The 25,979-nt window shown below is 32.9% G+C and overlaps 4 protein-coding genes across 12 annotated transcripts in view; 2 read left to right on the top strand and 2 right to left on the bottom strand.

Annotated features, from left to right (window-relative positions):
- The first annotated feature begins 4,630 nt into the window (after positions 1-4,630).
- Positions 4,631-10,266, top strand: LOC110999672. Of its 5 annotated transcripts, XM_022268849.2 has the most exons (3): positions 4,861-4,932; positions 7,871-7,969; positions 8,863-10,266. In XM_022268849.2, the coding sequence occupies exons 2-3, from the start codon at positions 7,924-7,926 to the stop codon at positions 10,050-10,052; spliced, it is 1,236 nt and encodes a 411-aa protein (XP_022124541.2). In that variant the 5' UTR covers positions 4,861-4,932; positions 7,871-7,923; the 3' UTR covers positions 10,053-10,266. The 5 variants fall into 5 exon arrangements, with proteins under 5 accessions (XP_022124540.2, XP_022124541.2, XP_022124543.2 ...); XM_022268848.2 differs by lacking the exon at positions 7,871-7,969 and having other exon boundaries at positions 4,631-4,932; XM_022268851.2 differs by lacking the exons at positions 4,861-4,932; positions 7,871-7,969 and adding an exon at positions 8,052-8,368.
- Positions 10,267-10,654: 388 nt separating this feature from the next.
- On the bottom strand, positions 10,655-14,603 carry LOC110999673 (eukaryotic initiation factor 4A). Of its 4 annotated transcripts, none has more exons than XR_006750727.1 (8): positions 14,446-14,603; positions 13,627-14,002; positions 13,333-13,547; positions 13,022-13,169; positions 12,294-12,425; positions 11,751-11,974; positions 11,465-11,672; positions 10,655-11,023 (listed from the first exon to the last, which is right to left on the bottom strand). XR_006750727.1 is itself a non-coding variant. In XM_022268854.2 (8 exons), the coding sequence occupies exons 1-7, from the start codon at positions 14,466-14,468 to the stop codon at positions 11,528-11,530; spliced, it is 1,263 nt and encodes a 420-aa protein (XP_022124546.1). In that variant the 5' UTR covers positions 14,469-14,603; the 3' UTR covers positions 10,655-11,023; position 11,527. The 4 variants fall into 4 exon arrangements, 2 of the variants coding, with proteins under 2 accessions (XP_022124546.1, XP_022124547.1); XM_022268854.2 differs by having other exon boundaries at positions 11,527-11,672; XR_006750728.1 differs by lacking the exon at positions 10,655-11,023 and adding an exon at positions 11,122-11,322.
- Positions 14,604-16,454: 1,851 nt separating this feature from the next.
- On the top strand, positions 16,455-19,746 carry LOC110999647 (profilin). The gene is made up of 4 exons (XM_022268812.2): positions 16,455-16,683; positions 18,235-18,406; positions 18,599-18,698; positions 18,774-19,746. Exons 1-3 carry the CDS (start codon positions 16,573-16,575, stop codon positions 18,694-18,696), a joined length of 381 nt encoding a protein of 126 aa, XP_022124504.1. The 5' UTR covers positions 16,455-16,572; the 3' UTR covers positions 18,697-18,698; positions 18,774-19,746.
- Positions 18,985-25,979, bottom strand: part of LOC110999663 — a 125,092-nt gene continuing 118,097 nt past the window's right edge. For both annotated transcript variants that reach the window (XM_045631691.1, XM_045631692.1), the window contains one exon: positions 18,985-21,230. In XM_045631691.1, the coding sequence (XP_045487647.1) occupies positions 21,142-21,230 (89 nt within the window). In that variant the 3' untranslated portion in view covers positions 18,985-21,141. The remainder of the gene's footprint in view (positions 21,231-25,979) is intronic.

Below are 25,979 nucleotides of genomic sequence, written 5' to 3'. Positions count from 1 at the left end.
TCAACTAGGGCTAGTTTAAATTAAATTGTTGGAAGAACTGTCGCTCAAATGCATTTGAAAAAAATATATATTGTGGTTTGAAGCCTACTGTATCGATTGATAAAATCAAAAAAGATAAAAGCTATACCAATTTCCCAAAAAAAAATTTACCATCGAACCGTAGATTAGACATACATTACAAATTCGCTTCAAAACGGTTAATGCGATTTATTTTAATCTTACACGTATTATTAGATATAGCATATATTATTATTTTGATAAAAAAAATTTTGTATAAATTCGTTTCCTGGGCATGGAAAGTAATAAAAGGTAAATAAACTCAAGCGCAATGGGCTTCCCCCCGCAATTTCACACCCGCGAATATCAAGTGAGGCGAGGACATGAACTTCGGAAATTATTGTATATGTATATAAGAACCTACCCAAACAAAACTCAAATTTAGAGTTGTCAAGTTTCAAGTGCAACTTGTACAACAAAGTAAAATAAGTTGCTGAACCTGACACCTGATGGAATCTGAAGGTGTAATCAGTTCTCGTTGTAATCAGCTCAGCGAGACGATACTAGAAATGTGAATATATTTCTAGTATCGTCTCGCTGAGCTGATTACAACGAGCTCAATGAGGGTATGTCTACTGCTTACCATCCTCGAGATCCAGTACCCACCTTCGGAGTTCATCATCAGGTTCATGTAGTCACATTTCTAGTATCGTCTCGCTGAGCTGATTAAAACAAGCTCAATGACGGTAAGTCTACTGCTTACCATCCTCGAGATCCAGTACCCACCTTCGGAGTTCATCATCAGGTTCATATAGTCACATTTCTAGTATCGTCTCGCTGAACTGATTACAACGAGCTCAATGACGGTATGTCTACTGCTTACCATCCTTGAGATCCAGTACCCACCTTCGGAGTCCATCATCAGGTTGATATAGTCACATTTCTAGTATCGTGTCGTTGAGCTGATTATAACGAGCTCAATGACGGTATGTCTACTGCTTACCATCCTCGAGATCCAGTACCCACCTTCGGAGTCCATTATCAGGTTCATATAGTCACATTTCTAGTATCGTCTCGCTGAGCTGATTACAACGAGCTCAATGACGCTATGTCTACTGCTTACCATCCTCGAGATCCAGTACTCACCTTCGGAGTCCATCATCAGGTTGATATAGTCACATTTCTAGTATCGTCTCGCTGAGCTGATTACAACGAGCTTAATGACGCTTTGTCTACTGCTTACCATCCTCGAGATCCAGTACCAACCTTCAGAGTCCATCGTCAGCTGATGATAAACATGATGATGATGACTCGGTTTCGGTATTTTAGCAATACTGACATTAAAAAGTTTTAACCTCAGAACGAATTTAACATGTAAAAAAAATCATGTAAATGTACTCGTTAAATGGCCACCATTTTTTCTAGGCCAATATTTATTAATAAATTTTCATATTTAGCTAAAAATTGGTTTCGTATTCACGTAGTTCTATTCGTTAGACTAGATGGCGTTATAAAATTATTTTTTGTAGTAGAGGTCAAATCCTCAAAGTCATCGGCGAATGTTAAAGTCTTAAGCCAGATTACTCTTTATATCACTTTATTTTTCAAACTTTCAAATAGTGTTTAGGATATATGTTTATAAAACAGAGTCCACAAGTAAATCATTTCCACGGTAACCCAATTAATCAAAGATTTTCATGCATTTACAATAATTATTTTCATAATACTTAAGTAAGATACTTAAGTAAATCAATAAAAATACCTAATTTTTATTTAATTTTTTTTTTTATAGAACAGGGGGCAAACGGGCAGGAGGCTCACCTGATGTTAAGTGATACCGCCGCCCATGGACACTCTCAATGCCAGAGGGCTCGCGAGTGCGTTGCCGGCCTTTTAAGAATTGGTACGCTCTTTTCTTGAAGGACCCTAAGTCGAATTGGTTCGGAAATACTTCAGTTGGCAGCTGGTTCCACAGAGTGGTGGTGCGCGGCAAAAACTGCCTGGAAAAACGCGCAGTTGTGGAACGGCGGACGTCGGGGTGATACGGGTGGAATTTCGTATTCTGCCTCGACGTCCGATGATGAAACTCAGCTGCAGGTATTAATCCGAACAACTCCTCTGAACACTCCATGGTAAATGCGGTAGAAGATGCAGAGAGACCCCACATCTCTACGCAACGCCAAAGGATCAAGCCGCTTGGAGAGATTTTGGTCGTCAACGATTCGAACCGCTCTTCGTTGAATACGGTCAAGTGGAAGAAGCTGGTACTGGGGAGCACCCGCCCAAAGGTGGGAACAGTACTCCATGTGGGGCCGAATTTGCGCTTTATATAGTTGCAAGCGGTGGCCCGGAGTGAAGTACCGTCTCGCCCTGCTGAGCACACCGAGCTTTTTGGAGGCTAATTTTGCCTTTCCCTCCAAGTGACCGCGAAACTGAACGTCGTTCGATATGTCAACGCCAAGTATTCCAATGCTAGCTGTGGCTTTAAGGAGAGTGTTTTCGAAAAGAGGAGTAGCGACAAAGGGTGTTTTTTTAGCGGAAAACGCGCAAACTTGTGTCTTTTTGGGGTTAAATTGGACTAGGTTTAGTCTGCCCCAGTCAGAGACTCCACGTAGTAGGATTTCTACTTCAGACACAAGTTTGTTCCGGTACTCATCGACATCTGCCCGAGAAATACTTGCCCGGCCAGTGTAAAGAGCGTCCCCAGTGCTGTCATCCGCATAGCAGTGAATGTTGCTAAGTTGCAACATATCATTGATATGCAGAAGAAACAGGGTCGGGGATAAAACACAGCCTTGTGGGACCCCAGCGTTCACGGGTTTAAGGTCGGAACATGCTCCGTCGATGACGACCGAGCCAGAGGTTAGATAGGTCCCTTCCTTCAAGCGTCCCAAGGCGACGAGAACAGATATCCTCTCTGACGTACACGCAAACTCCCGCCCGCGGCACAAATGAATGTTCCAATTTGTACCCCGGGTAGGAGAGGTAAGAAGTATCAGCCGGGGAGGATATCTGAGTCTCAGTGAGGAAGAATAAGGCCGGCTTCGCAGATTCAAGGTGAAAGTGAACCGCGCTTAGGTTTGAGTTGAGCCCCCTAACATTGGTAAAGTCCACTGTGAGCGTGGAAGGGGTTGCCTTCGGCGAATTCTTCCGTTTGCCCCGGGATCGAAACCTAAAACTAGAACTGGATGTTTTGTTTAGAGCGCAGTTTTTGCCCACCCCAGAATACGAAGGGCAGCCTGTGCATCCACCACCGGATACTGATTGTTCCGATGATGGACGCCCAGAGGGGGATTCTCCACGTGTGGTACCCCCCTGGGGTAATCTTTCTTTAAACTGCACCGTCATACTCTGGGGAAGGGGGGGGGGATGGGCTCCGGGAGTCTCACTTACCGAACGAAACGCGAGTACAATAAGATAAACCTATTGCATCACTTCACGCCGGTTTTCTGTGAGACAGTGGTACTGCCCCGGTCGTGCCTGCCCATTTGGCTGAAGCCCGAAAGCAACAGCATGGCACTCCCACTAGGGAGTGACAATTAGACAATTGTCTAACTAAGTAACTGTCAAACTAACTAATAGTCTAACTAACTAATTGCCAAACTAACTAAAATTTTCTTCTTTTAATCACTAAACGAAATGAAATTAACTAATTGTCTAATTAACAATTTGTCTATTTATCTAATTAACTCATTGTCCACTAAACTTATTGTCTAACTAACTAATTGTCAAACTAACTAAAAATTTCTTCTTTTAATCACTAAACGGAATGAAATTAACTAATTGTCTATTTATCTAATTAACTATTTATCTTATTATCTAATTATAAAATTATAATAACATCCATTAAATAGTGGAGAAGTACTGTTATTTTTGAGGTTTCTAATGTGATGTCGTAAATAATTACATTTTTTCCGCTTACATTGCAAACGCAGGCTGAACCCTAGTTTTATCAAAATAATGTACTAAGTATTGTACACATTGAAAAGGTCTACAGAGTCCGTGATGGTATATGTCTATCTCTTATGGATAACCCACATTTTTATTTACAACGTTCACAGATTTTCTGTAGTATCAGTTTAGTATCAGCATTGCGTGCGAAGCCGGGCAGGTCGCTAGTAATAAATAAATATTTAAAACGTAATTATATCTTAATATATATAAATCTCCTGTCACGATGTTTGTCCGCGATGGACTCCTAAACTACTTAACTGATTTTAAAATAAATTGGCACACCGTGAGCAGTCTGGTCAAGATAGAATAGCTTAGATCTTTAATTATAGTCGCAATTATATATAATAGTATTTTATTGCAAATTATTTATTAATTATTTGATACAATTCTAACAGACGGCGCTGAGTAAAAAGTTAAAAACGAACGTTTCACAGAGACAGACAGCTATCTACCTTTCACATAAGTTCTCCTACCGTTTCCCTCGAATAATTTACTTATACCTATGTAATAACAACAACCTTAGCCACAGCAACGCTTGTCCGAGTCTGCTATGTATTATATAAGTCTATTGAATAAAAGCATTATTTAAACACAGTATTACCTATAACTATATTATATTTTACAGAAATCGTACTATCCTAAAGTAATTTATCATTTAAGTATTTTATATAACAGTATCAACACGCTTAAATACCTAATCGATTTATATAGGCTATATTAGTTTTCTCCAGTTTGTATGTCGTGATAATATTACTATCTGATATAATTTGATAATAAGGTTGTCCGCTGTGTTTACATAAAATATTATTGAAATTCACAAAGCGTTGGTTTCTTCATTTACAAGGTGGAACTTGTGTGAATAATATTTATTAACTAAATAGTAGGATCTGATTGTGGAGATGAGTAAAACTATTCATCATTCGTGTAATACATATTATAATGCAAATTATAATTATACATCTATTACCAACAAAGACAGTGGTAAGTTTAAAAATAATTATATTTTTTGATACCTACATTAGGTTACTACATTGTAATGTCTAGATAATTAATGATAAATTCTACTATATACAACTAATAATTTAATAACGTTTTTATAAAGATAATTGTGATTCACTTGTAATAGTTACCATGGTACAATGTTATTCAATTTTTATCTTAATACGCTCTTTGTCTATCAGTATAGATTTGAAGATATGTAATAATATTTTTACAATAAATTTTATCTTAAGGAAACACGAATTTTCCTTGAGAAAAATATTATTATTAAGTTATTAAAATATTGAAATACTTAGACGTACTCCCAATACTAAACAACCAAAAACACTTGTTTATTACTATAATCAAATAGAAATTAATTTTGTATGAAAGTGCGATGTTACTAACTTCATAAACAAATAACATGCACAACATAACATAATAAATACATTTGTTAAACCTACCTCTACCGATTAGCGCAAGTGTTAACTTTTTCTTTGTGGATTTTATGTTTTTGTGTTCGTTTTTTAGTTCCCTTTTTGCAAAATTCTATTCTCTTAAATAACGTACCATGCAAATATGTCAGACACACATAATTTGTACCTAATAATAATATTTAAAGGTCTACTTGGCTTTAAAGATTAATTTCCGCCTGTAGTTTCACTTACCGAAGATAAAAACAATATAAGTATTCCGTTTTACCCAAACAAATATATTTACTAAATACTCTTAAATAGGAAATGGCAATATATATTGGCTATCTCACAGATGTACAAACCGACAATCATTTATCAGCAAATCTAACTTATATCTTTTAAATCAAAAGCGTTTAAATTCTAATTATTAAGTAACAAGATGGTTTAGAAATAAAATTTATAATAAAGTATTTTTTTAGATGTCATATCAAGTATCTTATAGTGGTACTTCAGCATATTGATACATATCATGATTGTAAAGATCATTCGAAACGTTACTATTTCGTCTTTCGAGACAACGATACGTTCAAATAACAGTTGAAAAAGGAAACAAGTAGAGATATTTAAAGATAATTTTATAACCGAATTTGCAATGACTTCCAACTAAATAAATTATTATACGTCTAATTTTGTCACTGCAAATATTATCAAAATCATAAAGAATCGTGTATTTCATTTGAAAATACTTGCGCTATTTAAATGCATTGTCAGGTGCATCTATAAAAAATACATTAATTTCTAATATAGGAGTTAAATAACTATGTCGGTTTCTTAGTATTTATCATTCGATTACAATAAATTATATATATAAATATAATAAACGAAATTTTTGACGAAAATTACGCCTACGATTTTTTTATTCTTTAAATCCTATTTTCCTAGATTTCCTACCCAACTGTAAAGCTGTCCGCCGATTACCGACTGCCGATTCGAAATTCCAGAAAGATATATAATAAATTATATGGTCTAGAACACCTTTAAAATAATCGAATAGTGTTCATTATATATATCTTCTATTACATTCTACATACTATCATATTTTGAGATATTTTAGTAATACCTGTACAAAGGTCAAGTTAAAACTAGAAATGGATAAAAAAGGGTTCAAACCCCTTGGAGATTTCGGCCAATTTTGCACATTTTTTTTTATATTATACGGACTTTATACTACTTATAATATGCATGACGATTTCTGGCCATGCGGCGGGGTCGTGATCAGTGACATGTGATCGAACTTTACTTCGTGTATGCGGTGTTACTAGTAATTTCAACCATGATTCACCTTGATCAAAAAGTTTGTGTGTTGTTCTTACTATATATTTTTTTATGTATCCTATATCAGTTCAGTTTATTTCTTTTTGTTTCTGTTAAGTATGTTTTTTCCTTCTTATTGTATTTGTAATATGTATTTTTGCACTTCTTGCCTACCGTAATTTACTCACAGTGGTTGTCTGTAAGAAATGGCTCTAAACCGATAAGGCCGCCAGTTGCTTTTCATTAAAAAATCTAAAATTTGCGGAGATTCTCATTTAAATTCTTATCTGTTCTACCCGTTAAGTTCCTAAGTTACATTACTTGACAAGTTCTGAAAGATTAAAAAATGCACATTTTTAATAATTATTACGAAAAATTTTGAAAGCTTGATCGGTTTGTAATCACTTTTCGATCACCAAAAAGAGTTCATTGCAGTTTAGTTTAAACCTAAAAAAAAATAATTGGTTCAATTACCTACCAATCAAATCAATTATAATCAAACTGTGCATTACCTCGTATACTTCTTCCCAAATTCTGGTTTTAAATTTCCATAGAAACCGACATTTCAATGAAAATGTTACATATTATTACTTTTTCTATTGAGAGAGTACTACTTTGCCTCGATTTAAGATTACAGCAGAGAGTGAAAAGCGTTTGACTTGATATTTGAAAGCATTTACACTTGCATAAGTAATAGTCTTCGCTGAATTATTCATTATTTCGTTCTTCTTTGTTCAGGAATTTTCCTAAATATTTATTTTCCGAAATCCCAGTTAATATGGCACTCCAACGCCCCTACTCATGGCAAAAACTCCAATCTTACTCATTTAAAAATTTTTGTTTAAAGCATAAATGCGCCGAGGGTTGACTGCTTTATTTTCAATGAGTTGCCTATGCGGGATATAACGTTATGGAGTGATGATTCTATTTATTAGCCTGAGCTATAGGCATGCTGATTAGGATGTAGAAATTTAGACAGGGATACCCGACTTCGTATCTCCAGGTCTCCCAGCCTCTCCAGCGTCTTGGGAAGGAATGAGGTGAGACTGATGGGTCTGAAGGATTTTGCTTGAGTATAGTCCTCTCTACCTGGTTTTGCTTCCTAGTTGTTAAAATGTTCTTTACAGACATTCCCCAAAGATCTTCTGTTGATTTTTTGAAGTGAAAACTTTTTAGCATCATGTTTTTCTTTATTTTCTTTTATATTTTAGATTGCACTGTCAAGTGTCAGTTGCAATGACAGTTCTGTGAGTTGTGGGCAGTGATGCCAACTTGGGATTTTACCTCCAATTTAGGGGGAATCGAGATGGGTATGTTAAAGTGGTAGATTTATTTAGGGGGTTATTTATTCAAAAAAAATAGCACAATTATATCTAATTTATATTAAGTCTTGAACCTAATTAACAAACTTACTTAAAACCAAATATAAACTCTAAGCGGACTCCAAACTATAATACTCCGCAATCGGAATAACATATTTAATACCTACTATTTCAATGTATTTCTATTGCGCATTATGAATTGAGTATATTATTTAAACTTACGGAGGGTAATGGTTTAATCAATATTTAAGGGGTATTTGGAGTTGTTTCGAGGGGAAAAATTCTTTATGAATATTGAATACTGTTAGTGTTGTTATTGCTAACACTGGCTATGGCCTATGGGTAATAGTGATACCCCTGAGAAACATGAATTATACAGCTAAAAACGTAAATAATATTATTTTATCATAACATATAAATGTTTATATATCTTTGTTGTTACAATTAACAGTTTCAATAAACTGGAGGCGTAATCTTAATACTCTTAAATTCAAGGTTAAAATTTTCTAAATACTATGTAAATAGTTGTAATGTCGAAAGAATGATACGATTTAACAACCTTTACTGCTAAAAAAAGCTAGACAAAAGAAATATTGGTATGTACGTTCGTGGTTAATTAATTGTTAATTGAATTTTTGTTTTTAGTTTTTTTATTCGTTTCTTTTAAGTAGCATTTAAAGTGGATTATCATATTTGTATTTGTTATGTTCCCTATCTATGAAATCTTATTTAAGAGGGCGATATTACCTATTTAGTCGATATTATTGGTTCTTAAAAACTTGTATTTAAGAGATACATTTTTATATGTAAAATAAAGAATCTTTTCTAAGCAATAATTAAATGTTATGCAGATTTTATCTATTTTTTATTGCTCTTTTTAGATGATACAAAAATGCATGGATCAAGAAGAGTTGTGGTATTTTGCCTTCTCACAACTGTCTTACCATCAATACTGATAATTTCTCCATTATACTTAAGACATATAAAATATGCAGATGTAATGTACAAAATATCGGATTCTGATGTAATACAGATACACAAAGGCCAATCTTCAATATTTTGTGAGAGACATTCCTTAAAAATGAATAATACATTCAATGCATTCCAAATGAAAGGGCGGCCCCATTTATCAGAAAATAGAAAACATATAACATTAAGGAAATCCATGTCCTTGCCTGATGATACACTTGAATATTGGGGATTTTACCTATTTGCTGGAGCCACCGTTGAGTTAAAGGCATGCTCTAGATATGAAGGATCTAAAATATTAGTTGTGAAAGGAGATAAGACATTGGACACTTGTGGAATCTTGGAAGGTAATAAGTACAAGAAAGATACCCCTTTGATAAATAAAAATGAAAATGTTTCAGTTACACTTCAAAGTCCAGATATTGATACTCTTCTAGAACTCAAAGAAGTCTTAAACAGTAAAAGAGAAATGGTTACTGATAATTATCAAATTGATAACACTGAACAAACATCTGAAGCAGGAAGAATTAAAAGAGACACATTAAGTTCATCTTTACACAATCCCAACACTCTTTTGGACACTGGAGTAAACCATGGAGGAAATGCCAATCCCAAATTACAATTACAAGATGATGCATCAGTATCTAGTTTTGAGAACAATCTTCATGAATGTTACAATGAAAATATGATAATAAATGAATATTTTCCATATTCAATACAATGCAATAATACAAGATATTTAGAAGTAACAACAACTCTAAAAGTTGTCCATGATGTTACTATAGATGGATATTATTATTACATATTTTACAGTGATAATGACTTTGTTGTAAATGATGTTCATGCCATATTTGATATATACAAACCTATTTTCCAATATTCTAATATGTCCGACACTAAAGTGTGTATAAATAAAACTGAATGTTCTTTTGATATTGATTTGCTCAGTGATGAATTAGTTATTGTAGATGTTCCAACCAGAGATGGGTTAAGAAATGAGGATACATCAATATTAATATCGGTGTGCCATCCTCGAATGTCTATATATATAATATTTCCTGTCTCTGTTTTATTGTTAGTTATAATATTTGCATTTTTATGATATTTTATTAAAGTGGTTGTGTACTCGTTTTTGATAAAAGCAAATCTTGCTGAGAGTAAGACATTAATTTATTGACTACTAGAAACCTAAGCATTTTTATTTTATAGATATTAGACATGTTTATGTATATAAAGTTCTCAGATAAGACTGTGATGTTACTTTGCCTGATATATTATTTTATTATTGTTATAAAGATTAAAGATGATATTACATATTTTAGCATTCAATTTATTTTTTATATCTGTCCTTACATAAATGTATTTTAGTAGTGGCACAACCTCCTACCAGTTATTTAAAAAAAAAGAACTACTAACTATTAATAATTATCTTATCTTCAATTTGAAGATGCTTTCACAACCAAGATTCAATCTAAATTTTAAACTACAACTCGAAGGTCAGACCAGGTCACACTATGTCAGAGCCAGTGGATTGTTTTAATTTGGTAGTTTTTCTTTGTTTTGAAATTTTAAGTTAATATTTTTAATTTTAAAGCTTTAAGCCCAAGAAAGTTTTGAGAAATCAAAAATTCCAAAACTTACAAGATATTATTTTCAATTGTATGAAATTCCTTACAGCTTATTGGTATTGAATATAACATAGAATATACTGAAAACAATTTATTATGAGAATGCTAACATGTATTTGAAAGAGAATTCACAATAAATATTTTTGACTAATTTATATAAAATGTATACAGGAACCTTAATTACCAAGTTCATTTGTAAAAAGCAATTTATTCGAAAATAAAATTATTCAAAACAAAAACCATGTAAAGAATAAAAAATATGCAAAACAGGCTTTGGTTATAGTGCCACAATAAAGGCTACAATTTGGGTGAAAAGAACAAGGATGGGTACCAATGAGGTTGCATAGGGCCTGACAAAAGAAAGTAATGAATTTTATTAGGGAAATTTTGATTTATTATTTCCACATAGTTGTATCCAAAGTGTTCAGGCGAGATGGTAGATGTTCTGTAAACAAAAATTTTTACTAGCTCAGTATTTGTGCCTTCCAAAAAGGTTCCGATCGGGAATGGAGTGCTACAATTCTCTTCAATAACAATACCAAATAGATGTTTAATTATATTTATTTACTGAATTACAAAACAGTTACCATATTATGTACAACTGGAAAATGAGGTTACAATACAATATTTCCTTCTAGTACTTTTGTGATTGAAATAGCCTCTCCAGTACCCGATGAGACCCCTCTGCAAATGACAAAGGGGTCTACGCGGAACGGGGGCCATCCGGCCAAGCCGGTCTTATGCCTATAAAGTATATTAAACTTATATTTATAAGACTATAATAGTATGTAATCATTAATTAAACTAAAACAAATATCGGTCCAAATGAAATGAGTTCCAATAAAAAATAGCACAGCGGTACTTGGAAGGCGCTCCTAATACTCACACTGTAAAAATATCGCAATAGTATGCAGGACACAAAAATTATAAACCGGAATGCGTAGGCACCTCAGATAAGGTTGGCCACATCACTGGGCATTTCAGTAATAGTAGTATGGTAAAACTCCTCAATGTCCTTCAAAGCTCGTCTGTCTGCTTCAGTCACAAAGTTGATGGCGATTCCCTTACGACCGAATCGACCTCCTCTTCCGATTCTGTACAACAAATACAATATAATTAATTAGAATTAATTTTCACTACAGATACTTTACATAAAGTGCAATAACAATTACCTATGAATGTAATTTTCGCGGTTAGTGGGCAAGTCATAGTTTATGACACAAGACACTTGCTGTACATCGATACCACGGGCAAGCAAGTCAGTAGTAATCAGCACACGAGAAGACCCAGTACGAAACTGCCGCATAATCACTTCACGTTCCCGTTGCTCCATGTCTCCATGCATAGCAGATACAGTAAAATCACGATTGTGCATGGACTCTGTTAGCCAATCGACCTGAAACAGTTGTATTTATGATTATGATTTCTGGTAATAATCATTATTTAAAATATACTATAAGACAGATTAGTTGATTTTTTGTTCTTCTACTTTTTGTACATTGAAAATTACTGAAGATTTTTTAATAATTCTTCACACAAAACAACACATAATTTCAGTTTAGTCTTCATACCTTTATTATCTAATATTCATTAAATTGAGATGCAGTGAAACCAGAATCATGATTAATAATATTTGAAAATAATTTAAATAGAGCAGTGGTTCATAAAATTTGATTTCTATTTTTTCCAGTAATAAAATTCACATTCACACTTACCTTGCGACGAGTGTTACAGAAAATTACAGCCTGAGCAATTGAGAGAGTATCATATAAGTCACAGAGAGTATCTAACTTCCATTCCTCTTGATCAATTGAAATAAAGAATTGTTTAATACCTTCCAGGGTAAGCTGAAAAAATATGAACAATGCAATATTAAGAAAGCCTGTATTAAAAAATATTGCTTTGTTAGTATAAAATCAAAAAACTAATAATAATAACAAATAATATATTTTTTTGCAGATAAAACATTTTGTTCTTTAATGTTTCAAATCTTTACAATTGTGTAAGAAAAAATCTATTGAGGCTTGTATTGTAGTTTGCAACATAAATTAAAAGGGAGTTTCTCTACTACCTGAGCAACAATATCAATAAAGGATTTGAGTCAATAATACAAAAATTTTACAATGAAATATACTATAAAATGACAGTTACTTAATAACATAATGATACCTAATTAAATGTTAAATATCACTTCAAAAGCTTGTTGGCTTAGCTAAAGGGATGACTTAAAGTATCAATTTTCATGCCATTATGTAACTTAAGACATCCTCTACTGAATAAAAATGATGTAATAAGCATGATTAGCTTATATAGCTCAAGGTAATATCAAATTACTGAGACCATTTATATAATTAATCAAATTAACATGTGAAAAGAGCATAGTGCCGAAATATGATTTTGTTTATTTATCAACTGTATTATGTTCAAATTTACTATGCATTACCTCTTCCTTTTGTACAAGAATGCGCACTGGGTCCCTCATGAAACATCTTGAGACTTCCAATACATCATCCGGCATTGTAGCTGATAGCAGAATAACCTGAACATCAGCGGAGAGCATCTTAAATACATCATGGATTTGATCTTTAAATCTGAAATATAATATCAATTAATAATTAATTTTATTCAGTATTAATTTTTTAAATGATTAGTCAAAAGATAAGTTAAATTGATATATGTTCTTTTTATAATTTAATAAAGTTTTCAACCTTGATGCCAATCCAGTTATTATATATTAATTAATAATAGTCTTACCCTCTTGACAACATTTCATCAGCTTCATCAAGTACGAAGAGCTTGATAGTGTTGGCTCGCAGAGCCCGACGGGTGATCATATCATAAACACGGCCAGGTGTTCCCACAACAACATGCACACCACTCTCCAGCTGACGCATATCTTCACGTACATTGGTACCACCAATGCAGGCATGACATTTTGCATTTAAATGATCACCAAGTGCTATCACCACCTACAAATAAATAATGCATTGATATTGAAACTGTATTATAGTACATAAACATAAGTAATAACTACCTAATATCACCTACTTTTTGAATTTGTTGAGCAAGCTCTCTTGTAGGTGCCAAAATAAGAGCTTGACATTCACGAATACTAGTATCAATTTGTTGAAGAATTGAGATAGAGAATGTAGCAGTTTTGCCCGTTCCCGACTGAGCTTGGGCTATGACATCGCGGCCTTGGATGCAGGGCATGATAGCACGCTGTTGAATGGCAGACGGTTTCTCAAAACCGTACGCGTATATTCCTCTCAGCAATTCTTCTTTCAAATTCATGTCATCGAAGCTTTCCACGACTTCGTCCCAGTTAGTGTCGAGGGCTCCACCAGGCTCCATTCCGGGAGGACCCTCGTAACCTTGATCCTTTGCTGGGCCATTCTTAGCATCGTCTGTCCAATCGTCCGTCCTTAAACATAAGAAAATAACATAACGTGCAAAACTAAAATATGCATAACGCCAATATTATATATATATAAAGGTTAAAATCGATGAATATGCAAAATTCAATTAGTTTCCCCACTGTCAAATTGTTATTATAGGTAATTATTATAAAAGTAACACCATGTAATGCCGTGTTTTAGAAAGGAAAATATACACACATTCTTAAACAATTTTGCGCCGTAAAATCAATTAATTTATAAAACACGTGCACGGAGCCGGATTAGTAATAATGTTCTCCTACCAGCGCCATGTTGGCAATCGGCGACCGTGGTGAATATGATTTTAATATATTTCCTAAATAGAAACGCAAGTACTATTGAACCTTTTTGATCATGGCTTAATTTTTCACTTTTCACACACATTTTTTGTAAAATACACTGCTTAAAACGTCCATAAAACTTATCTTACCTTCTTTCAGGTGAATAAGACATGTTCCAATCGCGGTAGCTGAACGGAAAAGAACTAGCAAGGTCAATTTAAGTTTAGAGAAGCTTTTTGAAAATAATTACTTAAGTTCACTTCTAAGCTTGTTATGCAAAACCTTATAATTTTTAATTTTAGAAAACGAATTTTTAAGCACAGGAATTTTTATTATAATACTCTATGATGAAATTATTATATTAACTAATTTAATAAGTAATTCAACGACGGAAATGAAAAGGTTATTTCTAACTGGCAGCACAGAAGTAAATGCCAAAATTCAAAATCTATTGATCGCGGGATGTGTCTAGTAGGCAAGACAAAGATACTTCGTGACAGGCGTGCTTCGCTATAGTTGCTGTATATGAAGATAGTCACGTGACCAAGCGTTAGGAATGTCGTTATTTGAAGTGTGGTCCCGTAGCGGTGATAGACAGTGGTTGCTGTTTTTAATTAATACGGACAAGAATTGATCGTTTGCAGGAGTCACGGATATGACAACGGGGCCAAAATGAAAGAAAAATATCACGTTAGATCTCTTTTTTATCTTATTTATCTTTTAGATGTCTTATACTAACTGTAGACTCTAAATCAGAGACAGTTGGTTGTATGTTATGTGATGTCGAAGTCTGAAATGGTTTTTTGGCTGATTAGAATAAATTTCTTTAATTTTGAAGTGAAACTTCTTTAAGCGCATAAGAACAAAATTTTTATGTAACGTCACGAAGATGTGCAGCAATTTTGTCAAACAAAAGGGAGAGAGCGATTGAGAGAGAAAGAAATAAGATCGAAAAAAAATACACCTTATTAATGTATTCGTTTAGTAAGTACATATTAGAACTTTAGATGGAAATTCTGTGGCATAACGTCTTATGTAGTAAACGCAGATTTTTATTTATTTATATGATCGTAAGCACGTATACAGTATGTAAACAGTGTGAATATAGATAGACAAATACATAGAGAGATATTTCCAAATGTATGGATAGCATTGCGAATATTATTGTTTGTAACTTTGACAATAACATAGTCGTAGGTTGCAATCGAGAACAGGAGGAAAACCTATCTGCGATATACAATAATCCCATCGAGATCTACAGAGTTGCTAAAGGGCGCCAGTGTTATAACCACTACTGCCCGTAGGCAACAAATAAAACTGTATATAAAAATATTGTAAGAAGATAGGGAGAAACAGTAATTATGCTTTTTTTGCTCACTCTTGTACTTTGTAACAAATACGTCTCCCGTTCACAAGAAATATATTTTGGCCTCATTTATTTCATTCGTATTTTATATTTTCTAGTTAGTTAATTTCCAGTTATTAAAATATATTGTAAAATTAAAGTTTGCCATGAACCTTTAATATACACTTATTCATTTATACGTTTTTTCGTTACTTAAAGTATTTCATACTCTATTATCGATAGTTCTGGAACATTTTATTATCCAAAACAACTCTATTTACTCTTTCTCACATTTACTTTGAGTTTCTGCATCTGGCATCTTTCTGATTTCTGGTTTCTAGAAGCGAGCAATTCATATAATATTATAAAATATAAGTGTCATGAAATTGTGTAATTTATTTAAGATTTAAAGTAATTGTATTAATTGATGTCTCTGAGCGTACCTTGTTCGTTTAATTTATTTGTTGAATTTACAATTAAATTCTAACCCTCAGTATTTAGAAACTTCGTTATGCATAAAAAAATATTTAATAAATATTTGTATCATTTTTTCGCTATACCTTAATATCAATTTATATAATATATTAGTCTATAAAAGTAGTATATACTACTTTATATAGTACTACTTTTTGTGGAATGTACATACTTTGGAAGTTTCAAACCTGGCAAACATGTTTGGCTGTTCGTTTTTTTTACAGGCAGTATTGCTTGTATAGCAGCTGTGGATCAATTGCTACAAATTAAATCTTACAGTAAACGCACCCGTAATATTCTTATGTTGGCACAAAGTGTTTCCTGTTGTGTCTGCTGTCTATGAACGCTGCCATTTTGAAACGGCAGTGCTTTTTGTTCGTGTGGAGCGTTAGCTCGTTGCAGCGATAAGACTGTGTTATAGCAAAGTTTAGTTTTAATTTTTAAGAACTTAATCAAAATGAGCTGGCAAGATTATGTTGACAAACAGTTAATTGCATCCAGATGTGTTTCTAAGGCTGCAATTGCCGGTCACGACGGAAATGTCTGGGCCAAGTCTGAAGGCTTTGATGTAAGTTTTATTCCTTTGTGATATGCGATAATTACAAGTATAGATTTTTGTGATTATAATTGTGAATTGAAAGAACTTTTTTGGAAATAAATAGACTATTGCGACAAATTATAAACGAAATCACAAAGTTGGCAAGATGGCGACATGTGGTAGCAACTTGCAACCTGTTCCTATTGGAAATATTATGAGAACGCCTCATGGGGTGTTATTTTAATTCTTATTATCATATTAACCTTTTTCTAAGACTACTCATAAAATAATTTTATTCGTGATAAAATATAGTAATTAACATTTTTAACGGCTTCCTTAGCCAACTCGCCGGCCGGTACTTTTTGAAAATATAATAATTTACTCTTACTTATTTTAAACAGGTCGCCAAAGCATAGGCATTTATTTTAAGATTTGTAGCGGTTCAGTTCATTGAATTGTTACTAGTTATCGATTTTGTTTAACCATTGATCCCCTGATTTCTTATTTACGCCGAATCTTGCAATATCGGGTAAGAATGAGTCATCGTCAATCGCTACCTTTGTAATTTACATATGTACTTATGGTGTTTTACTTCATTTAAATATATAATTTAATTATATTCCCATTATTAAATATTAGAGTATTTTTGTGATCCCTTCACTGTTGTTGTATAGTAACTTCTAAACAAATTTTATATAGTTTATTTAGTAACTAAAGGTTATGATTAAAAATCTATTTACTACTATATACATTTTAAATAATACAAAAATATACTAGATTCTTGTCTTTAACATGATAATTCATATAATTTATGATAAAAACATATGATTTGTTTAATGTTAAATATAAGAATATATATAATATAATAGAATTAATGCAATATTATTTCCTTTTCCATCTGTGTCTTATTAGACCTATAACTGTAAATAATAAGTTTAACACAGTTTTAAACAAATATTGACTATGTATACTTTGATACTTTTATTTTCATTAATATAGGGATAAATATCGTTATAACCACCATATATTCTTTTTTTTTAATTAACCTAAAATCTCTTTCATTATGTATGTGTGGTCTCTACTCATGGTTTGTAATCTCAAAAGTGAACCCGCCTCTTTCTTCTAGCTGTATTAAGATGACATATTATTATCATGTATCCTACGATTAATGCAGTCTGTGCATATTTTGTCACATATTTTGTTATATAAGTACATATTAATCATTGCCTGAATTGACTGTAGACTTCATGTTTCGGAGAATATTGTAAAACAATTGATATGGTTTGAATGCAAGATAAATAAAGTGAATGGTTTTGGTTTAGGGTTAATATCAGATAGTATGTATAATTTAAAATAAAAAATATTATATTATTAATCATAATTTTTTTTGCTATAGTGTTGTAGTTATTGGCTTTTTTAATCTTTATGTAGGATAGATTTAAATGATAAGGTTATTGTTAGATTATCATTACATTATTTCAAGGTTACACTAAAGCTGCATCTCACTTCATAGATTTGTGTTCCACCACATATCTATCCAGTTTGACCACATAATAAAGCTAGTATCCTTCTTGTTGTTAGATTTCAAAAGACGAAGTTGCAAAAATCGCAGCTGGTTACGAAAATGAATCACTCCTTACAAGTGGCGGCGTGACGATAGCGGGTACGCGGTACATCTACCTCAGTGGCACAGACCGTATCATACGCGCAAAGCTTGGCAAGGTCGGAGTGCACTGCATGAAGACACAGCAAGGTAAATGACTTTACCTTCAAATTCCAGATATGACATTTAATTGAATAAAACGTAAAATGTTACTGTTATGATTGATCAATATATAATTTTATGAAGAAGCCTAATATAATGTGTGTCTATGAGACTTGCTAACAATAGTGATACCGCCGTAACACCTGAAGTTATATGAAATTTAATAATTTTTCTTTTCAGCAATCGTTATATCTCTCTATGAAGAACCCATTCAACCCCAACAAGCCGCATCTGTAGTCGAGAAGTTAGGAGACTATTTACTTACCTGTGGTTATTAAAGGTAGGTATTTACTTATTATTTTTTAAGTTATGCCATACAATTGTGTTGTTTACTCACCTCAATGTTCTCTTCCAGATCGAAGCGCGCCGTGATCTAAGAATACGATAAGATAATATTTTTTCCACAGGGAAATAAGTAACTGCATTTTGTATATTCTATAAAGTGATAAGAATCGTTCATTTGTTTTGATATTCGATAAATTATGGCGTCATCAGTGTCTGATGTGCTTAGTAACTGTGTGCAGATACAATTACTTTGCGGATTCTGGACCCTTTTTTTTACACGCTCACCGCTTCCACAGAGTAATTGTGACTGTGCGTAGTTTAAATTTATATTTTAAAATTGCTTTTATTCGACCTATGCTGTAAAGACTGGCGTCTTTGCTAGTAGCCGGTCCCAAAGTATGATGTATAGAGATTTTTTATTTCTTTTCAAGCAATCTGTCGTTAACAGCTGTTATATCTAACAGATTCGTATTAATTAATACCTTCAAGATCCGCAATTTTTCTACGACATAGCAAAGTCAAATGAAGTAAATTTTTTGTGTGCAGATGCTTGGCAAGAAAACACTATAACCACGTAATGAAATTACTGTAACGATATACAACAATTATTATATATGTAACTACAAATAGGCGTTTGTGTAAGGGCTTGTTATGAAATGAAAGACACTGTAACCCAAGTAAATAATACCTTTTTAATGAAAAATCTCTAGTCCCACTGGAACCATCGTGTGAAAAATATAACATCCAATGTAATGCGTCGCGCCTAACGCACGCCAAATGTTTGCTATGCTTCTTTTTTTCATTATTCCGCATTTATAATATTATGTAGTGAAACATAAACCATTTGCATTCTGTTTTCTCTTAGCTGCAGTAACTAGAAGCGCTCAATTATTATTATTAACCTTTATCCTCAAACAAGGCTTGCAGTAAACGAAGGGTGCATATTGTTTATATTTGATATTACTACTATAGCTTTGTACATTGTTTCTGATAAGCGATGGGAACTGTGTCTATCTAATAATAAAATGATTTGTATTATATAACAAGATTGTTTTTTTTTATCATTTCCACTTCTTATATATAGGTAAGTAACCTTGGTATCATTAACTGATTTTATTATACAATAATGCACACAGGGATGGATTTTAACTCTTACAAATTTAAAACTTTTAAATTCTTAATAATTAGCAGAAAGTTTAAATCATTACGATTTTTTCCGTGATCCTCCAGGGCATATCTTGCGGTACCGGGTGCCATAAATAAGTAATCATAAAAGTGGGTAAATGGCAATATTTCATTTCTAAATGTTAAATTAATCTATACGTAGTGGATGAGTGACGACGGCCCTGAAACCTTTTCCTTCACTACTACATCAATTACTAAAGTGATAAATATTACCATGTTTACATCTAATTCCAATGTATATCACACCCAAGACGCTGCAACCACATCTCGGTAAACATGTTTGTATATTTCATTACTCTAGGATAATGATAAATAAAAATCGTACCTTTTTTCTAATGAACATAATTTATTTTCTTCTGACAAAATCTACAATAATAATAGAGATTTAAGTACACTCGAATACAAGAATTGGTATAAAATGTTAAAACTTGTAGTCCTCAAAAATGACTTTGGTTCTTAGAAATTATTCAATACAAGAGTTCACAAGCCTAAATTCTACGACAAAAATAGTATATTTAAACTTATAAAAGTTGTTGTGCCAATAGCTGTAGTGTAAACATGTATAAATATGTACTGTGTTATTCAGCTTAACTCCCAAGTATCGTAGTGAGAACAGAAATATATAGTACTTAAACTTCTATGTGTATATCTACATTTCTACAGTTCATAATTAATACATGATAAGAAGCGTCGAGGCGAAAAACTCAAGAAAAACGTAGGCCAAGCTTTATGTAAGGGATAAAAAGTGAGTGTCAATTAAAACACGCAAAAGCGTAGATTGTAAATTTTATAAGATTGATCAAAGATCATTTATAAATAGTAATACTGTACATTTAAATAAATTCAATAAGCAGCAGCTGTGGTAGTAATGGTTATGATAATTTTAAAAAACTGCAACTTGAAACTAAGATGACGACTATAATCGTAATATAGTAATTGGACATTTCAATTTTATTATGTGTGTCAATATCGTCGGATCTCTATGGAAGTTAGTTTATTAATTGATTTATTCAAACATCCACGTCTGTACCTAAGACTTACAACTACACATCTCAAAGCCACATTCACACGTGTACACTATTCGTTAAAAATATTAACGCTTAACATTATGAACAATATATTCCTTATTTCGAATAAATAAATCATTGCAATAGTAGTTGTGCGCGATTAAATACAACAGTAGGTAACGTGCTTCGGAGAGCATTTCGGTTTTATGGTAAGCAAAGTGTCCATCGATATGACTCGTTGTCGAGTCATGGATGCTCTAAGGAATAATGGCGAGACTTCTTCCAAAGGTTTCGAAAGAAACCTTTACGTTGCTTCTGACCGGGATGCTCCTCACCTGTGAATAGAATATACTTTTAATTGTAGGTTAGCTTCTGATGTATAGGTGCGCAAACACGCAAGGCATCGAAATCTATTCGCGTTTTCTGATTGCAATTTTTCAAAGAATAGATTTAGATACTTAGTCACATTCTTGTGTGCTATTCTATTTCTTATCAAAGTTCCTTCTATATATTTTAAACTGAGCTCATGGGCTGTATTTCAATGAGAGTATTAAAAATAGCTATAATCAATCACGTTAAGCGTCATAGTTGTTTATAGTTGATCTTAGCATTGGATTGCCATAAAGAATAATGAAGCATGTTATCTTTTAAAAGTTAGCTTTACCTACAGCTGGACGACAAATTTAAACAAAAGAAGCTAAGCTTTGCATCTAGTGGCAAAACTAATATTCATAACAAATGAAATACGAAGTAAGAATCCTACGTTAGTAGGGCATCTAAATATAAGTCGGGCAGAGTATGTTTTCCAGCGTGCGTCCCAAATGCTTCGCGGCCAAAAATAGAGTTCATATCTCGACATCTGACTCCGGTCAAGAGGAATATTAATTTATTTCACTTTATTTTGAAACTAATATCAGCACCGTCGGTCTCGCATTGGATCTGTTTTGATTGTTGCTTGGTCTTCACGAGATACGTTGTTCGATTTGGGGATATAAAAAAGGTATCAAACTATACGCAAAACAGTAAACAGATTTTTTAATAAAGTAAAAGAAATTTGTGTGACATGTTATCTGACGAATAATTAAGTGTTATTTTTCAGTATTATGTAGGTTTCAGTTTAATTTTTTAAATTCTTTATTGTAAATTAGTGACTAAAACTATTCCAAGTAGTGAAAGAGCCATTATTTAACTTTATTTTTTTATTGCTATGCAAAGATACTACGAAGTATTAAAGAGAAGGACATAGTTGTAATTCTAAATTTACTTCGATTCATATGAAGGGACACAGATAGCGGACCATTTTCTATTTATACCCAGCATGCGCAGTGGAGGCCCCACGCGTCATTCAAGTTCATTGGCTAGACTACCCGCAAAGATTGTCTGGACAGCTATGGTTTGACTTTATTGATCCACAGCTCTCATTATTTTCAATTCTATTTTTTGCGCTTTATTTCTATTAAATTTCTAGAGGTTTACAATGCATCAATAAAGTTCTATAAATTTTCTGGACACAATAAATTTATATATACAGCAGCAAATACATAAAAAACGTTTTTATGATTTTTTTATTAATGCAATAGTACGTTTACGAATAGATGTATAGGTTATAATTAAGAAAGTTCGTAGAAATAAAAATTGTAGATATCAGACACGGCGGTTGCATTCCCGGAATACTAACGAGACGGTATTGATCGGGTTAAGACAAGTTTTATCTCAAGTCTCCGAAATCGTTACCTCAGCTTTTTATGACTCATTATTGTACCCGGTATTTGCGAGCACTCTTGCTGCAAAATTGGTATTCTAAATCTAAATTCGCAACTCGTATAAAATCTTAGTAGCTTCTCATGTGAAATCGGTTCAGTATAACCTATAGATATTTTCGGAGTAATAAAATAGATCTCGTATTAATGATTTCAATGATATTTAATCGGGTCACGAAGATCCCTTTGGGGAAGTGACGAAGGGTGGTTGCGGAGTTACGGGGTGTGACACGCGGGGGTGTAGGGTTCGTCGACTCTCCGGTGAAGGGCACCGGGGTCGGTGTTCGGTGCGTTCGCTTTCGACGCGCCGAGCACCAAGTATTGATCCGCAGCCTCCTCTCTCCCGCACTGATTCCTCTCGTACTCGTGCTCCGGCCCAGCGTTAAATAATTCCCCACAATGGAGCGCCATGAACAAACCAGACAGACTGTCGCATTTTTATACAAACACGAAATCATTGTTATGTCAAATATTATGATTACAGCCTGTTTATAGATGAGTTAAACAATTGATAGCTTTATGTTATTCATAAACGCAAATGTATAGCTTGAATCCAGTAAACCGTACTCGTAATATATATATATATATATATATATATATCTAAATCTTTGTTCATAGACAATTCTTCTTTTATCCATTTGCAATTATTGATTTTAATTTTTTACGCCTAATATATCTAAAAACAACATAGAGTCAAATAAATTAAGATTGTTTAGTCTGTAATTTATCAAATTATATGTTAATAATAATTCTAGTGGTCATTGCACGCATGACATTGGTACATCGATAAAGCTTAATAATATTATTCTGGTGACATTGAACTCTTCTGATAGATACTTCGATCATGTTAATTAGTTTGTGTTTATTAAATAATAGTTTTTAATTGGTTTAATACAATAATTATTTAGATGGGTGATGATGATGATGATGTATGAGGATGTCTAAACGATTTGATACATCGTAAATTATACATAGAATTTATATCTATTTTCGGTATTTCATTAAGCGTTTTTGAACAATGTGGACAGTTATACATTAGACAGACAATTATACATTTTTATATGGATTACATAACGCGACATGCAATTCAAAAGCAAGCTTAGAAAATATTGCACTAATTAACCAAAGAGAAAGCCAAATTACACAGACCGAGAATTTTACAAAACCATTTCGATTGCAACTCTCGAGACTGATTGAATATTTAGAACGAAATTCATGAACGCTGTAATAAAATAAAATTATGATGAGGATAATTATTTTAAATTTTAATTATTTCTCCTCCTAATTGACGTAGAAACATTGCCTATTTAATTATACAGCTTTAACAAGAGGCTAATTTTATAAAGTTATATTTTCTAAAGATCAACTTTCTTTTGTTAAAAGGTATACTTATCGGACTACTTACTACAAGTAAGGTTAATGACAAGAATGTTAATTGTAGGTATGGACTGATTTGTTATCGACAGCTGACTCACATTCGTCTCCTAATGAGGTCGTCAAAGCGGAACCAACCTTCAAGTGAGGAAGCGACCTTTGCTATGCTCTGTGACTACTTAACCTGATAAACGTAGCTATTAAATGTGAATCACCCTTTGTAACGATTCCTAACACCTTAGTATTGACGTTGAAGCCTTTTTTCTGCTTCGTGTATGGAAAAAGTGATTTATGTCTTAATTAAGATAATTTCTTCAATGCCGTTATTGCAAAATAAATTATTAATTGCAGAACGGGTTCAATGTACTTATGAAGCTTCAGCAATCGCGCACACATTACTCCTATCAATATTTTACAGAGTTATTTATTTGACATATCTGTCATTATAATAAATGCTCCAACTATTTTTGTGCTGAGATACATAAATACTAAACTATTCACATATAATCGGAATGAGTTTATTTTAGCGTATTTATACGACTTATGTGTTCAAATTTCGAATAACTGACAAGTGTTTTAATTTGGATAATAATTTGAAAAAGCATAGCAAGCAATATAAACTCGTAACAGTTAGAAAATACATTAATAATATTAATTTTTAATGATGATTAAACAATTATAAAGTAGCAGATAATTAGACTAAAAAAATAGAAAGGTGATAGTTGATAATATCATACCTATATACGTAGGCGGAAAGCAAGGACTGGACCTCAGTTAAATAGAATACTAATTATTTCTCAAATATGTACCTAATATTAACCTCAATTATAAAACTTTATTAATATTTATAGAAACAATAAGGACTTGTGATATTCATTGGATATGCATTGTTAACTACAGTCAAAATCTGTTAAAACAACATAGAAGGGACTCCTCATACTTGCTCGTAAAAACCGATAGTCGTAACATCCAATGATATTGTTATTAAGTACCTAGAAGTACAATAGAATTCAGCCGGGACCTTTGATTTTGGTCAATATAGCCGGTTTGTTGTTCTAAACGATGTCGTCGTAAACGGTTTTGACTGTAGTAATAAAGGCAAACAGGTCAATCCAAATAATTCTTGATTTAAATTATACGTAAAATGCGATTGGCACATACATATAGGGCGTGGTTCTTTATAATGATGATCACTGTTTGGTCGCTGAATGATATTCTAATGAATGGCAATCTGGTTGAAAGCCTATACCACATGTTTACTATGTCATAAGTATTTCATGAGGTATTTCACTGGAACGGCTCCAAATATCTGAACTGAGTAAATGTTTACTAGCCAGAAATAAACGCGAAACCGTGTTGCCGAGGTAAAGTTACAATACATAATTTGGTATTAGATATTATGAAATCTACAAGTTTATTTGCACCAAAATCAGTCGATGTTCGCTCAGTGGCGGATTGACAAATTTTTAAGATATATACTGTGAAATTATTGCCTCCCTTGCCTCTTAAATTGCCATGTCATGTATTTTTAGAAACTAACAATTTCGTTGTACGTTAAATAATTTTTGGGAATTATTTTTAAACAAAAAATTTAACACAAACAATTCACTTCGAAGCCTTCAGTTACAGCGCTATATATAGGATGATAAAGGAAAAAGCGAAATACACTTTCTGCAATTTCGTTTTTTTCACTCATTTAAAGTGTGAGCTAAGGGCGGAAAGGTCGAATACTGGTTTGGAGGTTGGGCAAAATTGTTGTAAACTTCTATCTGTAAAACATCAGAAAACCTTCATGTAGATGTTAGTATCTTATGAGGTAGCAAACAAAAATCGGGTCCCCAATAGCCTACTCAGTCTGCTGGTAAAACCGTCACTTCTTCAAACTCTTTAAACATTCTCATTAAAAGCTAGGCCAGTTGCTTTTAATGAGAATGTTTGTGTGTTTGGCAA

The sequence above is a fragment of the Pieris rapae genome, chromosome 16, assembly GCF_905147795.1.
Source record: "Pieris rapae chromosome 16, ilPieRapa1.1, whole genome shotgun sequence".
Lineage (NCBI taxonomy): Eukaryota > Metazoa > Arthropoda > Insecta > Lepidoptera > Pieridae > Pieris > Pieris rapae.
Note: the sequence above shows the minus strand (reverse complement) of the source record. Positions and strands in the feature narration are given on the sequence as shown.